The sequence below is a fragment of the Dermacentor silvarum genome, chromosome 2 (genome assembly GCF_013339745.2).
Source record: "Dermacentor silvarum isolate Dsil-2018 chromosome 2, BIME_Dsil_1.4, whole genome shotgun sequence".
NCBI classification, from domain to species: domain Eukaryota; kingdom Metazoa; phylum Arthropoda; class Arachnida; order Ixodida; family Ixodidae; genus Dermacentor; species Dermacentor silvarum.
Window position 1 is genome coordinate 140,213,174 of NC_051155.1, and position 21,877 is coordinate 140,235,050.

A 21,877-nucleotide genomic window follows, 5' to 3' on the forward strand; every position below is an offset into this window, starting at 1 on the left:
GCGTTCTGGCGGTGCTGACGGAGCACCAACGACTGATCGCGCTGCAACAAGCGTTGTCGACGATTGCGGCTGTGAAGCGGAGAATACGGTCGCAGAACCAAGCAAGACCCCGTTCGAGATTTTATTCAACTCTGCTCCTAGCATGTGCCTTCCTGGACCATCGTGGGCAGCTCACCGAATCGACAACGAGGGAATCAAGGACGTTCTATTCAATGACGCTTGCATTCGGCACAGTGGTGCGTCCAGTGCCGTGTTTACGAAGAAGACACTGCACGTAAAACGCGACATGTCTGTTCAAGCATATGTTTTGGGTAAGCCAGTTGAATGCAGCACTGTTGGGATCAATTCATTTGCCAGTTCAGTTTCCGAAGTAGATGCAATGTTAACTGCTGTTGATAACGTGAGTGTTTGTTGTGGAGGGCCTAGTTTGGACAGTTTTCCTACCGTGCTTCCGGAGTGTGCCTCTGTCGATTGCCAAGGAAAATGGAGGCACAATAAGTGCCCATTAGTGACAACTGGAGGTGGTATATGCAGGCCATGCAGTGGTCTCTCAGACACTCTTAGGATACATGCTGAGCGACAAGCTATGAGGATTAAACAGAAGCGCCCTTTGAAACGCATACGATTGCCACCACTCCGCAGAATTACATTGCCTGCGCAGCATGAAAGACTCGATGCCTTGCGCTTTTCCAGAGCTGCGCTGCAACGCTCGCGAGCGAGGCTTTTGAAGCGCAACAAGCTTTTGACGAAACAGCTTGAGGAGAGCAAGAAGGAAATGATGAAAATACAAGATGAAGATGTCGCAGAGAAGTTGCAAGCTCTTGATATGCCACCAGCTCAGCTACTTCTTCTAAAGGAATGTATTTCTGCTGCCAAGTGCACGGCAAAAACAAACAGAAGATACACAGACGATTGGCTTCTACTGTGCCTTCTTCTAAATATACGAAGCCCTGCTACATATTCCTTCTTGCGAGGCAATAACATATTACCCCTTCCTTGTGTATCCACAATTAGGAAGTACATTAGTATGGTTGGCCTCAAATGTGGATTTGATGAGGATTTTTTTAAAGCTTTTAAGGTGAAAGTCTCCAAGAAAACGTCTTTCCAAAAGAGGGGAATGCTCATTTTTGACGAGATACATGTCAGAAAAGAGATGACTGTCTGCTCTCAAACGATGACCTATGCTGGCCTTGTTGATAACGGAGAGCAGGGTGTTCAAAGCAATGAGCTTGCTGATCATGGTCTCGTATTTGCTTTTTCTCCTTTTGGTGAGAGCTACTTGCAGCCAGTAGCTGTTTTTGCTTCGAAAGGACCAACAAAAAGCACTCTTCTTGCACAGCTACCCCTCCAGTGCATTGTGCACTTAGAGCATGCTGGCATTTTTGTTGATGGAATAGTGTGCGACGGTGCTTCAACCAACCGGGCTATGTGGAAACAGCTCGGGATCAGTGGTGCATTGGGGAATGTTGTTAATGCATTTGAGCATCCACTTGACGTGTCTAGAAAAGTGTATGTCCTGTCAGATGTTCCTCATCTGTTTAAGTGCATTCGGAATCGCCTTTACGAGAAAAAAACTTTGAAAAGACAAGGCCGATTTATAAAGTGGTCGTGCTACGACGCCTTGTATGTGGCAGACACGAAACATGCTGCCGACCTCAGAGTATGCCCAAAGTTGACGTACAACCATGTTAACCCGTCAAATATGTTGAAAATGAGAGTGAAGCTTGCCACCCAACTTTTCAGCAATTCTGTCGCAAAAGGAATACAGTTTTATGCACGCAGAGGTGAAACTCGGCTTTGTAATGCAGAGGCAACGGTCGAGTTTACCCTTTTTCTTAATAACCTATTTGATGCCCTCAACCGCCGCTTCCCACGAGAAGGTCTCACTCTTGGATGCAAGGACTTCTTAGTCATTGAGAGTGCCTCCAAGTGGCTCGACGAGTGGGAACAAGAAGTTGTTAATGGGGACATTCCGAAGGACTTTTTTCTGACCCCGTCAACTGCAGAGGGACTGCGAGTTACATTGAAATCCGTTCTAGAGCTGTCCCGTTACCTGTTGACGGAATGCAATTTCAAGTATGTCCTCACCTCTAAAATGAACCAAGACCCCTTAGAATGCTTTTTTGGTATAATAAGGCAGGCAGGAGGCCAGAACGAGCATCCTACATTTCCAACGTTCTTGCAGCTCTATCGGATGCTGTCTCTGTATTCTTTGCTGAGGCCCCCACAGTTTGGTAACTGTACAGCCGCTGAAAGCAGCCAGTCTGCTTTTGTGACTTTGGCCGACATTAGAGGCATATACAAGAGTTCAGCTGCAGAACGGCCAAAAAAGTTGGAAGAGCTGAGAAATAAGCTGGATGGCCTGATCAGCCAAGGAAACTGGGAGTGTGAAGATGTGTTCGATCACGATTATTCTGATGCAGCTGTGGTCGACTGCATTATCTATTATGTCACCGGATTTGTGACGAGGAAGCTGGCCAATAAGACATCGTGTGTCGTTTGTAAGGAAGCACTCAAAGGACACCGAGGCTTCTCAAAAGCAGCTGAAGCGGAACTTGTGAACTGCAAGACCAGAGGAAGATTGACGCATCCCAATGCACACCTTTTCCAGCTTTTTAGAAACATTGAGGAAGAGTTTGCAAAATATGCAGACCAGAGGGATGTGTATGATAAGACGACAGATGCTGTACTGGCACATTTTGAGTTTACTTTCCCCTGCAATTTCCACAAGGAAGATATATTGGCCAAGTTGCTTCATTACTACGTTTGTTTGCGCATGCGCCAATACTGCAAGCAGTTAAGGGCCAAGAACGAGAAGAAAAGCCAGGATTTGCGAAAACTGTCAAAGCTTGTTTGATTTCGTACCTCTGGAAGTAATTGTGAACAATTTTAGCATTGTATTTTTCTTGTATTTACATTGTATTTCTCTGGAAACTTGTGTGAACGACTGCTTTGTAATTCATTGAGTCAAATGAATCGCTTTCTATTGAATGTTTTGAGCGTTTTGATGGACAATGCACGGTCAAATAAATAATTGCAGCCTTGTACTTATCTTCAGACGCGGAAAACAAGTTCTAGTGAAGATGTTTTGCCCAAGACTGTGCATCTCTTCTTGGTGGTTATGCAAAACAGCTGGCGCATCATTTTCTTTATCATTCGACATGTGGTCACTAAACTGCTTGCCGCCATACTCGCAAGGAAGTTCATTAGGTGGACATAGTGAAGGTAAGGGCGGTGGAAACACCTTGTTAAAATGGGCGGAGCCTCGGTGATGCTTTCGATTGTTTTCATTAGGACGGACACGAAAATTACAAAGCATTTTCGGGGATTCGTCGCCACACCACGTTTAACGTAAATTAAACGGAAGCGCTTACTGTAGCTACGAACTATCGCGGTCAGAATTTTGAAGGTCGCAAGCGATCAGTAATCAGTAAGCGCCTGAAATGTGTCAGGTTATGAGGAGTCTGCCGTGCTCTGGCTACCTCTAGCCACGCAACTAGACGCGGTGTGACAGCAACGCAGCAAAAGATATTGGAAAATATCAGCAAGCACAAGAACCAGCGCGGAAACTCATTCGCCCGCCCTCCGCGCTCAGGCGCGACCACGGCGCGACACCGGAGCAGCCGCAGCGCTGAGGGCCACAGTTCGGCGCGCCACCGGCGGCGCGTTTTGAAAGCAGAGCGTTGCTGTGGCAGGGCTGGCGGCGTCGTTCGCTCACCTAAGTATTCTTCCATCGTGGTACAAACCATGTAACCCTTCAAAGTGCCTGAGTAACACCGATCACTTTGATATTATGAAATTGTGCTCTGTGAATACTTCAGTAACTTTTAAGACCAAACACTTGTTTGTCAGTGAGGAAGTAGAGGATGTTGAGGTGACGTGAAGTATTTTTTACTTAACCTCATGCATGCACAAAACAAAAAATGCCTGTTTTTACTTTAGAAATGAGGAATCTTGGTTGTGGTTGTAATATATTGCAGAACTGTAAATGTTTAACCTCATAGCGCCCAGCATATAATTTCTTATTTGCTCATTTTGGTACCTCAAAATTATAATTTAGGCATGGGAAACTTGACAGAAAGCCTGTAGTTAGCATATCCCAGGAGTCTTCAGGTTTGGTTAGGCGACAAAACCGATGACTTACTTAAATTACTTCCTGTACTAATTAATTATTTACTAAATTCACATTTCATTGTTTTTGTATGAACATATTTATACCCAGATATAAAGGTGAACAAGTCGTTATAATTTTCCTTGATGCGGAATGGTGTTTGGACATTTCGGGGTTAAGCTCTGTTTGTGAGACTAGCAGCAGGTCTTGTACTGGTTATATCCCTTGTAATAATATTTTTATTTTAGGCCTCCACAGTGCTACCTCTGCATCAGAGGGTGATGCACGTTGTAGATAAGCAAGGTCAACAAATTCAAGTTCCAGCTTTGGTAAGTCTCCCTTCTTATTGCACGTTTCTACCCTGCAGCATTTCAACTTGGTCATGTACTGTGAACTGCATAAAATTAAAACAGGCTGGGCTGCATAGATTTAGTAGCAGTAAATGTACAGGCAAGAGTGTGCACCATAACCCCAACATCTTTGGTTGTACAAATACCTTATTGTCCCATGAAATTGTATGTGCTTTTATATGCGATCCCACGGGCTTATTGGACATGGATGTTATGGGCCCGTAAGAGCTAGGTGAAAATTTTTGCAGTGCGATGAAATAATTCTTTGTGTCTGATGGCCAGCTCACGAAGCCATTATGAAGCCCACACCACGTGATTATGTGGAGTCATAGATGGTTTTATGCACAATCTCATATGATGGTACAGTCGAACTGCATTATAACAAGGTTGCATCCAAAGTGAACATACCTTTGTTATATTCGTTATAAGTTACATTTGTTAAATGCTAATATCGGTGAGAAACATTTCAGGTTTACTTTTGTTTTATCTGTGTTCAATATATAGAGGATTGACTTTATGTGATTATTGGCTAGGAAAGGTATGGGGCATGTAAGCTCCTTTACTTAGAGCTACCTTTCGACGGGACACTTGTGCAAGCATGACACTACTTTTTAACAGCTCAGATTGCTGTATTGCCACAACAGTAAAAGTTAGGAAAACAATTTAGACTTAGGCTGGCAAGATGTGTAAATAACACTTGCAGTATTCCTTCCTCATCAAGCCCCACTGTGCACATTTTATTTGCGTGTTAGTTTCGCGCACTTAATTTGCATAGAAGTGGTAACATTTACCAGACCTAGTGCTGCATTCGGAAGATTCTAATTTCTTTCACATGCTGCGTCGCCCGCAGAGTAAAGGCTTTGTGGAACCAATCTACTGGCTCAAGTACAGACCTCCGCGAATAATCTTCAGCTTTGACGAACTAATGTCCATCTGTGCCAATGAAGAGCATGGCCTGGCTGAAAAGCACAGTGCAGCAATCGACGAATGGTTGGAACGCATGGCATACATTGAAGACGACTTGACAAAGATGCTGCGGATACCCCACAATCGGTGAGTGCACTAAACGGAAGTGCAAGAACGATGGGGGCAAAAAAATTGTGCGATGTTTGTCCGCAGATGTTAGTTATCTTTCCACATCAGTGAAGTGTGCCTGCCAGCTCACCCAAATTTTTTATCTAAGTTAACAAATTCAGGCTTGTATTGCAGTTGTACAAATGTTTTGTCAATTTTTACGGAAAATAGATTGTGTTCACGCTTTGTCGCCCGTCTGTCTCTGACCATACCTTGGAAGTCTGATCATTTAGGGACACCAGAGGTTTACCTGCTACGAGCAAGTTTATTCGGACAAGTTACTGAAGCGGATGAAATCGACAATAGAAAAGTCTCTGTGATCTAAATGCAAATTGTCAGTTTGTACTATTCTAAGTTTGCTGCTACTTTTGTGCTCCATCTAAAGTTAAATCATTCTTAATACATTGCCTATGTATCCCTCAAAAGGTGTGGGCTTAGGACAATGTTTTAAGAAAAATGCATGCTATCCCGCTCTTCCCCCTTCCAAGACTACCGTATATACTCGTTTAATGGCCACATGTTTTTTTTAGCGATTTGGGGTGAATATCGGGGGTGTGGCCATTACATGGAAAAAAAGACAACATTTTCAAGCGAAGCTTGTTATATGGCCCAGATTTTGGTGGTGTCCATGTATGTAAAAACTATCATCATCAGCATTGGCTCGAGCGTCGTCGTCTTCTTCCGCAGCTGGCTCATTGGCTCCCCTCGGTTTGGGCTTGTGCTTGGGTTTGGCACGCGCTCGTGCTTCTGCTCCCGCGTTCGTCGTCGTTGTCTGCTTCTACAGCTGGCTGCGTTGCCGCTAATCATTTCAGCGTGGAATTTCACTTCTCTGAAATGATGGTATGCCCGCAGTGAAATTTCATTTCACTGCGGGCATACCATCAGTGACGTCGTTCTCTCCATCACAGCCATCGCATCATGGTTAGTTGAGGTGCACCCAAGACAAGTTTCGCTTACCCCCATTTTCTGATAGGGGAAAGTTTTTTTTTCTTTTCCGTAAGTATTTTTTTTGGTGGTACTTTCTTTTATTCAACTGCAGTACTCACTTGTACTGGCTCTGGTTACTCTTGGCTATTCCCGTAGCACGTCCTCGGATGGCTGAATAAATGGTGACAGACCAGCGACGGCTGTGTCTCGGGAGGTTTCGTAGCGGCGCCGCCGCTATCAGTGCGTGATTGGCGAAAGACCGGAGACGACTGCAGTCCAACCCGCAGGCAAGCGAAAGAAGCCCCGTCTTTATTTCCACAGCAGTTTAAGTAGAACCAGCGTAGCGTCAGCGACACCTGGTTCCACACATGCGTCAGGCACACTGAATCGGCGCATCATGCGGGAGCGTGCTTTCAGCCGCAGCGAAATACATTCCAGCACATCCCCCATTTTGCAATATGAAAGAGTGGTTTTTGCCCAAGCATTTAGAACACCCGCACATGAACAAAAAGCATGAACCCTTAGTGGTATTCCACCACGAACAAAACCTTATTCATCAATCCCGTAACTGGTCGCTTAACCACTCTGCCAGACTTGGTCACGGTCACTGAAGCTCAAGGCAATGAAGCTGTTAACGTTGCAGCTGACTCCCTGTTTGTAGAAACGAATTCGGCTGAATCACTTTCATTTGGAAACTCGTAGCTGCCTTCTGCCTTCCTCTGTTCTGGCAAGTGATTGAGCATTCGTCGGTTACGCCGCAGCGTACTCCCCTCCTGGGTGCGTATTATGTAAGATGGCGGTGTAGCGGCTGTGGCTAGCACCGTTGCTCTAATCTTCATGTCCGTTACCCAAACGGAATCACCAGCTCTTAGTTTATTCAATTCCTGGCTTCTGTGGCGCCTGTTGTAGTACCGTGCTTGTGGCTTCTTGTTGGCATTGTCTTTGGCCCCCAAGATTAAGCAGCGGTGGCTGCGCTGGACCACGCAGCTGCGGCGCCATTGGAACTCTTGTCCTAAGACGCTGGCCCATGAGGATTTCAGCCGGACTAGAGCCAAGAATGCCTGAGGTTGCCCTGTAGGCAAGCAGAACCAAGTACGGATCCTTAGATTTAAGGATCAGGCGGTTAATTGTTAGCACCATACGTTCTACTTCCCTGAGGGTACCTAGGGCTAGTAGTGACGTGACCAAAGCCATAATCGTGTGCAAACCTATCAAACTCTGTACAAGAAAATTGTGGTCCATTGTCTAACACTACGGTCTCCAGGATGCCATGGTGTGCAAAAATGCTTTTTAGTCTTTCTATCACTGCACCAGTTTTTGTTGAGAAAAGGAGGGCTACTTTCGGATACCGTGACAGGTATTCGACCAAGACAAGAAAATGACAGTTGTTAATAAAGCACAAGTTGACCCCAACTCGTTCCCACGTGAAACTTGGCGTTGGGGTTGAAATCAATGGGTCCGAGTTCTGGGTGACAAAGTGCGCACAAGTAACACATTCTTTCACTTGCCGCGCAAGTTGTTCGCCGAGGCCTGGCCACCAGACCAATTCTTTTGCCAAAGCTCCAGTCCTCAAGATGCCCTGATGTCCATCATGTATTTGTTTTAGTACTTCCGTTCTTGGGCACCGAGGTACCACCAATCTGGTCCCCTTTAGCAGCATGCCATTGCATTCGGCAATTAGTGCTCGTTCCTGCCAGTACGGAACTAAGTAGCAAGGAAGCTTTGGTTTTTTTCGGCCAGTCTTGGCGACACAACTTAACCAAGGCTTGACAAACGACGTCTGTCTTTTGCACATCACATATTCTGTTAACAAAATTGTCACCCGTTTGAAGCCCTTGCACATGTTTTGGCGAAAGACGACACTTCCGAGGCGATCAGTTCGCCGGCGAGTTTATCTGCTTTCGTCGGCGCTCGTAAAAGAGCATCCGCCGTTATCAAGCTTTTACCGGGAACGTACACAATATGAAAGTGATACCGCATCAGTCGCATTCTGAAGTGCTGAATCCTTGGCGCAACACATCAATAGGCATTTTACCAAGCAACGAAACAAGAGGTTTGTTGTCTGTTTCAAGCATCACCTCAATACCTCTTACGTGTTCATCGAATCTTTCGGCAGCCCATGTTAAAGCTAGTGCCTCCTTGTCCACTTGCGCATAGCGCTGCTCAGTTTTGGTCAGTCACCTTGAAGCAAACACTATTGGCCGGCGCTCGCCATTGCCTTGTTTCTGGAAAAGGACAGCACCGAGACCATAAGACGAGGCGTCCGCCGAAAGAATCGTGGGAAGGCGTGGATTGTACATAGCCATGCACTTTGCTGAGCAGATAAGAGATTTCAAGCTTTCAAAAGCTGTGTTCTGAGCAGGACCCCAAGCCCAGTCGGTCTCTTTCTGCAAAAGCTCCTGTAGCGGGGCAGTGGTTTGCGCCAAGTTCGGCAAAAAACGGCCTAAGTGGTTGGCCATGCCCAGAACACTGCGTAATTGCGATATATCAGAGGGTGCTTTCAGCTCTTTAATGGCTCTGAGTTGGCCGGGTCTGGCTATACGCCTTCCTTGCTGAGTAAGTGGCCCAGAAAGCTTATGCTTCGAACACCGAACACACACTTTGCTTTGTTTAAGGTAACATTAGACTGGGCCAGCTTAGCTAAGACGTTCAATAGCCTAGAGTCATGTTGTGCTTTGCTGTCGCCAAATATGAGAATATCGTCCATCAGGTTAACGACGCCAGGAAGGCCTGTCAAGATTTCAGACATTCTTCTTTGAAAATACTCTGGAGCTGATGTAATCCCGAACGGCAACCTAGTGAAACAGTACCGCCCAAACGGCGTAATGAACGTGGTCAGCTCTTCTGAGGCCTTGCTGAGTCGACACCTGATGGAAGCCGGAATTGGTGTCCTATTCTGAAAACCATTTTGCACCGGCAAGAGAGCCCAGTGCTTGGTCGACAGTAGGCAATGTGTATCTTTCTCTTAAGACAAACTTGTTTAATTGCGTGAGGTCTACACAGACCCTTACGTTTCCCAAGTGTTTTTGTACAGGCGCAATGCCAGCACGCCACTCTGTTGGCTCTTCGACTTTACGAATGATGCCCATTTGTTCCATCTTATCAAGTTCTCGTTTTACAGGCTCCTGAAGCGGTATAGGAATCCTACATGGTGCGCTTATTGCAAGTGGAACAGCGTCTGGTTTAAGCCTTATTGTATACTCCCCGGGCATAGTGCCTAAGTTATTGAAAACCTGAGGGCACAAAACTTCGTAGTTGGGTTCCTTGTGAGCCACAGAGTCAACGAACTTGATGACTCCCAACGCTTCGAGAGCCGGCAAACCCAGCAGTACATGGCGCAAAGGACTGACCACATAACACGTTTGGCGAGAAGTTTGTCCCCTCCAATATACAGGGTGTTTCAGCGAACACTTTCAAAATTTATTTAAGGTTGGCTGTGGCAGATAGCCCAATTCTAGTTAATGAGCTGGTCTACTCGAAGACGCGGACATTACTTGCACAAAAAATTGAAATGCTTAATCGACTAATTAACAAAAATTCACTAATTAAGTTTTTAATTAATTACCTGATGGCCAACATTTCGATTTACAAATTGTAGCCGTGGGGTTCGCAAGGCGGATCCACTTGGAATTTATTCTCAGGATGACACCAGTTTCGAGATACTAATTCCCGAATTTTGCGGAAAAATGCATTGGCGTTCCAGTTAATTTTGCACTTCAAAACATAAAGCGACGTTTTGTTAAGAAACTAACTGGAACGCCAATGTATTTCTCCGCAAAGTTTGGGAAATAATATCGCGAAACTGCTGTCATCCCAAGAATTCATTCCTAGTCGATCCGCCTGGCAAACTCCACGGCTATAATTTGTAAATTGCAGTATAGGCCATCAGGTAATAAGTTAAAAACTTAATTAGTGATTTTTGTTAATTATTATTTGATTATGCATTTCTATTTCTTGTGCAAGTAATGTCCTCCTCTTCGAGTAGACCAGCTCATGAACTAAATTGTGCTATCTGCCACAGGCAATCTTTAAGAATTTTTGAAAGTGTTCGCTGAAACACCCTGTATATCGGCCTGAAACTTGCCCAGAACATTTAAGCGGTCACCGCTAGCGCCAGTCAAGACCTCGTCGGCCTTTTCCAAACTCGTGGGGAGTCCCGGAAACGATGCTGGAATTACAGACACTTCTGTGCCTGATTCGACCTTTGCGAAAACAGGCACGGAGTTGAGCAATACCTGAACGTAACATGCCTTGGCGCGAGGTGCCTCGACCGCGTCCAGAAAAACCTCCCCAGTGTCCTTTTGTACAGACGACACTCGTACCTTTCGCTGGTAGTCTGGAGAAGTCCCTTTGAGGCACACGTTGCCAAAGTGTCCCTTTAAGCCGCAGTTGAAGCACCTCTGGTACCTCGCTGGACAGGCTGTCCTTGGGTGCGAGTTGCCTCCGCAGAAGATGCACGGTCCCTCGGAACGAGCTGATGTCGACCGGATTTCCTTGCTGCGTTGCGGTTTCCTGCGGTAGCCCACTGCATCAACATTGACGTCCTCACATGGCTTGCACGGTGTGTATTTGTGGACTTCATTGGAGTTTGAAGTTCTTCTTGCTGCTGCTGGAACGGTCTCTTTTAGGCGGGCCCTCGCCAGAGCTGTTGCGAGAGACAGCTTGGGATCCGTTTGGAACGACTAGGAAAGTTTTTCATCCTGCAGGCCCACGACGAACTGGTCCCTGATGAGGCGCTGCTTGAATTCTCCAAAGTCGCATTTGTCCACCAAGACGTGTAGAGCAGTCATAAACTGGTCAATTGACTCGCCAGGCATCTGGTGCCGCTTGTGAAAGCAAGCACTCTCGTAGACAACGTTGCTCTCCTTGATGAAGTAATCGTCGAATTTCTTTTTGACCAGCTCAAATTTCTTCGAATCTCCTGCAGAAAGATTGAAGGTGGCGAAGATGTCCCTTGCTTGTCAGCCCATGGTATAAAGCAGAGTGCGTACTTGTGCCTCTTCCGAGCGCTCATTCAGGCCCGACGCATAGCGATAGTCGTCGAAGTGCAGTATCCACGCCGGCCACTCTGAGGTAGTGTCGAAGTCCAGCGGTGGCGGCTGCTGAAGGCCCGGCGGCGATGCAGTGGCCATTGCAGCCTCCTTTTATGACGACGTCTTGATCGCTTTTTCTAATCACTTTTAAAAGTGGGTGGATCGCACCACTTCTGACACCATGTCGTAGCGGTGCCCGCCGCTATCAGTGCGGGATCGGCAAAAGACCGGAGACAACTGTAGTCCAACCCGCAGGCAAGTGAAAGAAGCCCTGTCTTTATTTCCACAGCAGATTAAGTAGAATCAGCATGACGTCAGCGACACCTGGTCCCATACATGTGTCAGGCACAATGAATTGGCGCGTCATACGGGAGCGTGCTTTCAGCCACAGGGATATACATTCCAGCACAGTAGGCAGCCGCTAAATCTCGGAGGCTGTGCTTTTGCTACCTGGAGGCACCGAAAACTCGGCATGGCTGCTTTGTTTTGCCACCGATTAAAAAAAAAAAAGCTTCGAAATTCTCGCAACACACAACTTATGACACTGCCAACGTTCTCAAAAATGAAGGGTGCAGAATATACAGGGGTAATTTTTTAAATATATATTTTTTTTATTTTTTTTACTAAGTTCTGAGTGCGGCTTTTACACGGGTGCAGCCATTACACGAGTATATATGGTATGTCCACAGGATTTTTATGAATATTACAGTTCACAGGCTTGCAGGTATGGCAGTGTGACCTCGCTGGACAAATAGTATTTTTTAACCACCCTGATACCACTGCTGAAGCATTTTTTTTTTTATATGTGGTATAAATTTTTATTTCAACTGTAACAAATCTCGGTTCTAATTCAGTACTCATCCTGTCCACGTTCTGATACTGTCAAGTTCAGTAAGAAGTGGTGCAAACTCACTAAACTTTAAAAAAATTTGTTCTTGGCCTAGTTGTTGTTTACTAAAGGACATATTTACCACTATAAAGACAAATGAACTGTAAGGAGTGTAAGTGACGGCACAAATGGTGTTTTGTCCATGTTATTTGTTTTTCTGATTTGTGTTTATTTTTTCTCGCAGCAAGTATCTTTCACTCAACTTTCCGTCCTCATAGCAGAGTGTTGGTTAGCATGTATTGAATTTGTGCATAATATGCTGTGCCTGCAGGTTCTGGTCTCATGCCATGTACGATGATGGTTTCCACCAGCTGCTTGAGTCGTACCTGAGGCTTGCACCAAGGTAGGTCTTTTCATATTTGTTGTGCGTCATAAAGTTAGGTCTGCTTTGTTGGGAGGAAAAATTTCCATCCACCTAACTGTAGTAGAATGCTACAAGGGTATGCATTTTGGGGTCTTTGAAAAGCAAGCTTTCCAGTTGAAGATAAATTTGTACTGGTCTGGGAATTGAAGCTTCGTATACCTATACTTTTTTGGAGCAACCACTCTACCATCTGAGCTAGCTTGGAGGCTAGCTTTGCTAGCTAGCAGTGCAGCATTAAACCAACAACTCAAACCACTGAAAGCTTGAACAAGGGAATCTTAAAATAAAATTGCAGCAGTTTGTAGTGATTTTTAAACGTGCTCTGAAGTTTCGCGATCGTCACGGCAGAACGCAAGAACGTCTGGCTCCGGAAGTGGCGCGCATGCTTCGGGAGATGGCAGATCTTACAATTTTGCTGCCTGTACGGCTGATCTTATCGGTGCATCGAGTTGGAGGACGCCAACTTTTCGTCGGACTTTGAGACTGAAAGCGACGACGGCGCAAACCAGTCCGGAACATCAGTGGCTGCAGCCCGGCGCACTTAACTGTAGTGCTTGCAGTTAAATTTTTGTAGCAGAATACCTGTTCGATGGAAAATTTTGATTTTTTCGGAGATAGTGCCTCTTAGACAGCAATACATTTTGTATATCTCATAATTTTCGTAACATTTTTTTCTCAGTAGATACAAGTGTGTCTTTACAAACTTTGTTCAATTTTATCCCACAATCTTAATTTTGGCAATTTATATCTTTTTTTATGACATGCATCTCGCTAATAAACCCTTATGCGTTAAAAGTGCATTCATTCTGCTTTTTGTTTACTTATTGCATAGAATATTGAGTGCAGTAGTTCCTTCAGAAAAAAAGAGATCTGGTGTAACCTGGTAGGGAGTTAAACATATGCGAATAAGCCCCCACACACACAAATCAGTTTTTTCTCAAACTTCAGTTTATCGTGCTCCTGAAAAGTAGAATGGAGTTTCAGCATCACACCTGGAGCAGTATTCTTGAGCAGTCACTTTTGGGCATACAACCACTTCGCATGATATCACTTGACTCGGCACCGAACACATTAGAGTACGAGTGCCAGCGTTCCTGGCACTCTGTGAAGATAGTGTGCTTGGCACAAGGCCTGGAACTCTGTTACCCACAGATGCCGGCACATCTGGCACTGAGTCTGTGAAATGTCATGCAAGGGAACGTATCCCTGAAAATGATTACTTTAGAACATAGGTTCTCAAAGTCGGTTCCGCGAGCCACTGATAAATCTTCCCTTGTTGCGCAACCAGGGAAAAGTGGCTAAGAAAGCGAAAACGAGGTGCACTCGATCCAAAGACCCCCATTACCGATGCCCGTGTGTCAATAAGCACATCACAGTGCGTAACAGTGCGTGCAGTGCACATCACTGCACGAACTGCGCAGTGAATCCGCCAGCAGCTTGTAGCCACCCAGCCTGCGAAAGCTGGCATAGCGCCTAAGCTCTTGCACTTGAACCTCGGAGGCCGTAACTTACCACCATGCACATATCTACGGTTTGTAGACAGAGTAGGTGCCGGTAGCATGCACGCTGACGTTGCGTCAGAGGATTAAAATAAAAAAAAAGCTTAACCTTGCACGTCTCGGACTTACGGCAGCCGCTGCGCGTTGCATAGTGCAGCTTGCAACACCGACACGGCGTTGCAATGCGGACACCGCATTCCACCGTGTTGCAATGCCGACAACGCGTTCCAGCAGACCCATTCCGTGAATGCGTCTCTCTCTCTCTCTCTCGCTCTCATTTTCTTTATCTCTCTCCTGAGCATAGTGCGCAAAACCTCTTCTTCACTTCGCAGAGCACGAGCGTGCGAATGCGCCGGCTGTGGAAGAAGACGATGCTCGAACGCAATCATATGGTTTGCATAAATGCATGTTCTGCAAGCGTGGCTGTATAGCCTAGTGGTTACGACGCTCGCCTTGGGCCCGTGGCTACGCGGGCTCGAATCTCGCTTCTGCAAGAAAGTTTATTTTCTATTATTTCTTGATAGTTTCTTGATACGAACCACAAATTACGGCTGGCTTGAACAGCTTCGCTGTTATTAAATGCACAGAGCACTGCAAATATCCGACGCAAGAGAGCAAAAACGGTGCTAGCGTTCAACCGAAACTAAGCTGCGCAGTCCACATCACCATGGTCATCAGCTTAAATTGTATGTGATAAGTCGGAACGCTTCATGCCTAATAATTGTGCACTTAAAGCCTTTACTCTCCTTTTACTGCCGTGCGTAAGACTGCGTTGGCGGCTTGCCGGTTGCCTTCATAAGTGCGTAGTCGCCATCCATGATCACGTCAATAGCCACCACAGTTTTGTCCGCAGCGGTTGCGGCAAACATTAGTTTTGTTTTGACTTGGTGTGTTTGTCGGCCGCCTGCCTTCAGAACCGCAAGGTCGCCATCCATGATCCCGTCAATAGCGGTTGCGGTTTCGTGCGCAGCAGTAGCGGGAAGTAGTAGTTTCATTTTGACTCGGTGCAAAGCTATCGAAGATGAAGAGCACAGGCTGCATCGTGATGGACAGAAGATTTGCTGGCGACTAACTCGCAAAAAAATAATCGGGATGTGCGCGCAGTAGTGAAAAGCGCATCTTATCACTTCATGGAGCTTAGCAGGGTTCCCTGGAATGAACATGCTTGAGAATCCCGGCTTTAGAATATTGCCCTGGCTCAGGTTAATATTGCAAACAGACTAATGTACAGGCGCAATGCTTAAATGTACCAGTGTTGCGGCATTGACTACTTTACTACAGTAAACTACCAATTATTCGGACATGCTTGACTATTTGGACAGCCCCGCATCACTGCCACTAGCCCCATAGACTTAATGAATAAGGACAACTGAAATTTTGGACACCTTAAAGGGCATCGTGTGATAATTCTATCGATCAAGCCTAGTTGATCTAGTAATCATCTGTGAGAATTCAGTACAAGCGTTGGCAGTACTTTTGTCTATCTGTAAAGGCAGCATGGCAGTGGTCGAGATACAGGCCGAGATTATGTAGCAACGCCTTCTGTTCAGTTCTATGCCACTCTTATCATTCACTCTTCATGGCTGGCTGATCCTGTAGTTAATTCATGCAGAGAGTTGCTCTGACCACTCGCGAAGTGCAAAAATAAATAGCATAAAAGGCATTGCTAGAAAATTACGAGCATATGTGCGCACAGAAACATGCATTGACGAACTTGGGCTGTATTCATGAATGGTCAGTTTTGAAAGATAGTTTCATTTTCACGATATTTCGCGTGACTACCACTGATGGGCAGCAGCGTTCTGCACTGTGATAAGATAGTGTGCTTGACACTGTGCCAAGAATGACGTCGCTCACAGATGACGTCGCGTCTTGCGCTAGTCACGTTAAAGATGGTGTGCTTGGCACTGTGCCAAGAATGCCGTCGTTCCTTGACACCAATGTGTCTTGTGCTATAGTTACGCGAAATTGACGATATCTCTGAATGTGACGATCCAAGAATATGGCACACCTTTTTTAGCCGCTTGTGAAATAAAGTCACTTATTTTTTGGCAAATCCGGTATTTCGGACTCCCGATTATTCGGATGTTTTGGTGGTCCCCATTAAGTCCGAATTATCGGTTAGTGACTGTGTAAAAAGAAGGTGTTGAACTAAACCCAGACTAGAAATTGTATTTGAATCAAAATTTTGGTCCGAACTCTACTCGAACCAATATTTTTGAAATGTGTCTGGTACCAAACCGTACCTGAATCAGGGGGAGGGGAGAAGCTGCCAGTTTGGAATTAAACATTTCAATCTCGGTTGAGTGGTTCTTGGTCAAAAAATGCACTAGGGTAAGTAAAACAGCTTTCCTTCTGTATTTAACCCACCCTACATGCAGTCTGTTATGACTTGTAGGTTTGTATGCACAAGTCAGGGCAGGTGTTATGTACAGTGGAGACTGCTTGTGACATAAGTTGCCGGATATGTGGATATCTACACTGTAAACAATACTACACTATAACCAAAACAACATTTTTCAAAGGCTGCACAGCTGCAACACATTTAGACCATGCAGCCATGTGTATCCGAGAAGTGAAGCATGTGTCTGGGATGCTTGCATCAGTTTGCATCCGTTTAAATTTATAAACATTAAAAGGTTGAAGTCTGAGGACTTGCGGTCTTTGTATGAAGCAAGCAAGTAAATGCAGAAAAGAATGGTTTAGAGGGAAGTAAGTTGCCGCCAAATGTTTGAGAAACCTTAATTTTTTCTGACCTGCTCAGTTATTCCAACTTCCCCCCGGCACCACCACCAACTCCACAGAATAAATGTAGAACTGTGACTGAAATTCTGTGCACAGCGCGGTGCCTTGTTCGATTTTTTTGACTGATCTGCGTGTATGTTCGATGTTGAAAATGCGCAACCGCGAACCAAGTTGCTGTCATTCAAGTGTTGCACGTGCCATCTGTGCTCTCACTTTTGTTGGCGACGTGGTTCCTCTGCTCTTCAGGCGCTGTCCGAATACAGCCACTAGGAAGTCTTTTGTTGACCTGGCGCCAAACTTCAACTTTGGTCGCCGACTACCAACAAGGCAACGCTGTAGGCCTAGCCTCTGGGGGGTTCGGCAGCTTCCGCTTTCGCACTGCCGTCGGCTCTGTCTTGGCTCTGTTTCTGGCCGCGCGTCTGTGTTTTCCTGCAAGAAAGCGGTAGCGCCATCTGCGGGCGGCGTTTTGCTCACTGGCGGCACAACGTCACTATGAGATCTTGACGTCACCACTCCTCGCACGGGAGGGTGGGCGATTTGAATGGCGTTAGAGGTACGCCGATGCTTCAGACGCAATTTTCTAATAAAAGAAGTCTTTTCTTGGCACAAAACAACCGTTTCGAGGTTTCTGTGATCGTATTTTAACATTCCACGTTGACTTAATATTTGCCTTTAGTGACCCTTTAAATTTTCATTCTTGAAACCACGTGAAACATCAAGTCCAGTTCCCACATGCCAGTGAGGTCATCTTTGATTCCTAAGTAAAAGAATTTGTACACACGCATGCACGCAACCTCAAGAAGGTTGTATAATGCTCTCAAACTTCAGAAGCGAGGTGATTGTGCTCAGCGGAAATTATTTTGACTATGTTTTGACCGGCTGTTGGGAAGACTGTGACTGCAATGTATGCACTGGCAGCAAGACATCAAAACAGTGAAGAGCGTTGGTGGATCACAAGCAGCATCATTTGCAGAAGGTCATTTATTGGCATATGAAATGAAAGAAAATAAAAGATGTGCATCTGTAACGGAGTCTGAACCCACAATGCTCGCATGTTGCAGAGTCCACAATATGGCAATGTACAGCGAGAGAGAGTTATCTTAATACTCAGTTTGCTGCAGTCACTAAGTTGAACCTCTTTTTTTGTAACCCAGGTACACAGGACTGCACCGTTACACCATCACCAAGGAGATGCAGGAGGCTGACGAACGAGTGCATAAGTTGGTTTTCCGAACCTACCTTCGTCTTTCCACAAATAAAGAGTCCAAGGTGAGCGCTGCCAGCTGATGCAGAAGACTTAATGCTTCACACTTGTTTGCTTTAAGAGGACACTAAACAGAAACAGTAAATTAGTTTAGAATGATAAGGTATTGCAGGAACAGCACACCAGGACAAGATGTCTAACTCGTTTGTTCTCCGGAACGAATCTGCCAGCCATGTCGTGCTCGTGCTCATACCACAAACTGTGCATTATCATTTTCTTCATCCTCTTATGGTGGCTAACCTGGAGGCCTGCTCAACCGGCTGGAGGAGGGTGCGACAGTACTATTTCGAAACTCCATTTTCATTAATCTTGTGGTAAGGATTTGATTACTGGAACAGAAACACAAGGGCAAATGTCCACTTTTTCAATTTCACGCTGAAATTCCAGTGCCCCTACATCAGTGTGATGTTACAGATTTCAAAGTATATCCACATATTTGGGCTGTTTTAGTGCAGCGAAAACTCTTTTATTTGTGGTCAGGGTCAAGATTTGCTTAAAATCTAAGGAAGGCACGCGTCAACAAAGTAATGGAGAAAGCAGTGTTTGGAAAAATAAATGTAGTAAAATAGCAAATGCAGTCTTCAAACATTTAGTACCTTAGTTTCGCAGTTTTCACTTCAAACAGAAAAAATAAATAAATAAAGGAGTAAAAGCACTGATAAAAATATGCACTAAACTAATTTCCCAAAATTTGCTTTTAATAAAAGAATAGATTAGATTTTAAGGGTGTTATGACATGCGGAGAAAAAGCATGAATTTTATACAGTGGAATCTCGATGATACGATCACGGCTAATATGAATTTCTGGATGATACGAATTTTTCTGTGGTCCCGGCCGAGCCCCATTACTTTGCAACGTGCTAGAGAATGGTTGTTACGAATCGATTTTCGACCCGCGTCGGTTGATACAAATAAACGCCGCCCCACCGATGGCCACGAAAGAAAACGCGCAGTCCCGCGCTTTCTCCCTTTCTCTTTTAGTGCGGAGGCGCGGACGCGGTGCCGGACAGCGCGGAGGCCGCGACTGGGCGCGAAGAGTTTGAAGCAGTGGTGCTTTTGTTGCTATTGTGCGTTTCCTCCTTTTCCGCGTGCCATCGGACGGTGTGGCTGCTGTGCTTCGGGCCGTGTTCTTTGTATTTACGCCATTTTGCCTAGTCGCAGCGGGCTATGTCTACCGAGATACGATCTCGGCTGATTCGCGCGGCCGTACGCCGAGGCGCTCAAGCCCCCGTTGGCGCGTCTTCCGTCGACTGCGTTATCGGTGCCGATGGCACAGGGCGATTGTCGGTTTCGCTGCTGGAGTCACACGGTGCAAGATAGCGCGGCACGTAATCCACGGTGCAAGGTAGTGCGGCAGGTTCAGTCGGGTGCTCCCCCGCTTCTCCCGCTAATCACCTTTTTCTTGCCGTAGGAGGCTTGCGCTTCCGTATTCCGAAGGCGTGCTTCGTCCAAAATTTCTTCTCCAACGAGCGACAATCCATCACTAACCTGGGAGCTCTCAGTAATCTGAATTGTGCGTGTCAAGTGAAGACGCCGGCCTGGTTTACGAAGCAGGCAACTGCGGTTGCCATCTTGCCCCTGCCACAGCAGCAACCAATGGAGAGACGCCTTTCAGCACGGCAGCCAATCGGAGGCCTGCTTTCATCGGAGGGCCCGTGTGACTACCTATCGCAGTCCCGCGCTTCTTTTGTGTTTGTGGGTTTGTTACAAGATGGCGACGACGGACGAATTGAGAATTGCAACGGTGAAACTTTGAGCTTTCGAACGATACCAAGATGGCGGCGCTCGGTGGCGGGAAATACGAGATATATCTCCGTGAACTGCGGTGATTTTGCGCAATTTAAAGCTGTTTTCTCGCCCTGCATGCTGACAAAATAATCTTCTTCGGCCACTTTTAGTGCGCTTTCAGCCAAACCCTTTTGATCCAGAGTAGATTAGGCGTTGCAGATACCGAAACGCGTGGTTTTCAAAAATCTTTTTTTTTTTTTCGATTTTCGCGATCTTATCCCACGTCCCCCCTTAATTTAGCTAATTTTAATTGTATTTCGATGATACGAATTTCAGCTAATACGAATATTTTTCGTGACCCCGTGAGATTCGTATCATCGAGATTCCACTGTAAATAACGTGGTTTCACTGCGCAAGGGTACTGTAAATTTGCCATAACGTTGGCAATTATTAAGGACGAACCAGATAAAGTACATGCATGCTTGTTAAAATGAAAGGTAAAAGTGATTGTGATAAAAATTCATTTTGTGAAAAATTAGTGTAGTTGGAAAGTTAGTGAAACTGAAGCACACGGTGCGTGGCCCACGGACAAGTTGTTGAACACACTAATCAGAACTGTCTGCCTCGAAGAAAGAAATCTTGCAGGGAACGTGCTAAAACGCCAGATAGCTGAATGTGAAACTCCAAAACTATCAAGACTCCTTGACCCAGTATGTAAACGATTTTTTGCACTTGCAGATCAGCTTCATTGACAAGGAAAAGTTTGCTGACCTAATCTACGACAACTTCATCTTTGACATTCCCAAGATCTTCGACATCTGTGTTATGTTTGAGAGAGGAAACCATGACTTGGTTTGCCGCATGGTGGAGCACATCATGAACTGCCAGCCAAAGTACAACTCAGACCTGAAGGACATTGAGGACACCATGCTCATGGTGAGTGCCGCAGCAGAATGAACAAGTGAAGGGACGATACAGGGTAGTGGCAAAGCTGGGCACGTTAGTCAAGGGTAAGGGTGTTGTACTTTGTGGTTGCCGGTTGAGAAGAGAAAGCTAATTAGGTGACTGCGCATTAATTACCAAGTCTCACCTTTGATACTCTGATGTCCATCAGCACTTATTCCGAAACTCTCAAGAAATCATACTTTTATCTCGAAAAACCTATGCCTAAACATTACCTAGAGTCTTCACTGAAACACTGGGTAATATAGTAACATCTTGTTAATTCGACCCTCGATAATTCTGAAAATCGGATAATTTAGACTCGTCCTTTGGTCCTGGAAGGCGTAAGCATTATGCAGTGCGATCAAATTTCAGACTTATTTGGCCACAGATCGGTTAATTCGGACACTCGGAGCTTGGTGAGTGTGGAGTGCCACAAATGATGCAAGAGAGCAAACACAACACTAGCGTCGAACTGAAATGAAAAAGCGGAGTCTGCATCGCCATAGTCATCATCGGAAATCATACATGCACAATAGGAATGCCAGAACACTTTGTGCCTATTTGTGCCTTTATAGCCTTTATTCTTGTGTTTACCACCATGCCTTCATAACTCCGTAATCGCCATCCATAATTGCGTCAATAGCGACCACATTTTCGTCCGGAGCGGTTGCAGCAAATAGTAGTTTCATAATGACTCAGTGCGCACATCAGCCACATGCCTTCTGAAATGCATGGTCATTAAATGCTCACCACCGTGTGGCCGTGCCAAGAAACAGCCCATCCAGGTTCAGGCTTAAAGCGAAAGAGAGTCTCCCATCACGGCACGCAGTGAATGCCTCGTAGTTTTGAAATAATGATGCTGCTGTGCGCAATACCAAAAGAGAAGAAGAAAAAAAAAGATTCATGTCAAAATACTTTTGTTATGTACTGTTATGTGTGTCATTACGG

General features: G+C 45.6%; 1 protein-coding gene across 2 annotated transcripts in view; it reads left to right on the forward strand.

Moving 5' to 3' along the window:
- LOC119441855 (activating signal cointegrator 1 complex subunit 2) overlaps nucleotides 1-21,877 on the forward strand; it is a 70,998-nt gene that overhangs the window by 6,825 nt on the left and 42,296 nt on the right. For both annotated transcript variants that reach the window (XR_007465617.1, XM_037706490.2), the window contains exons 2-6: nucleotides 4,360-4,440; nucleotides 5,312-5,514; nucleotides 12,656-12,727; nucleotides 18,147-18,261; nucleotides 20,723-20,920. Coding sequence is in view for 1 of the 2 variants with exons in the window: in XM_037706490.2 (XP_037562418.1) it covers nucleotides 4,360-4,440; nucleotides 5,312-5,514; nucleotides 12,656-12,727; nucleotides 18,147-18,261; nucleotides 20,723-20,920 (669 nt within the window). In the remaining variant the exon portion in view is untranslated. The remainder of the gene's footprint in view (nucleotides 1-4,359; nucleotides 4,441-5,311; nucleotides 5,515-12,655; nucleotides 12,728-18,146; nucleotides 18,262-20,722; nucleotides 20,921-21,877) is intronic.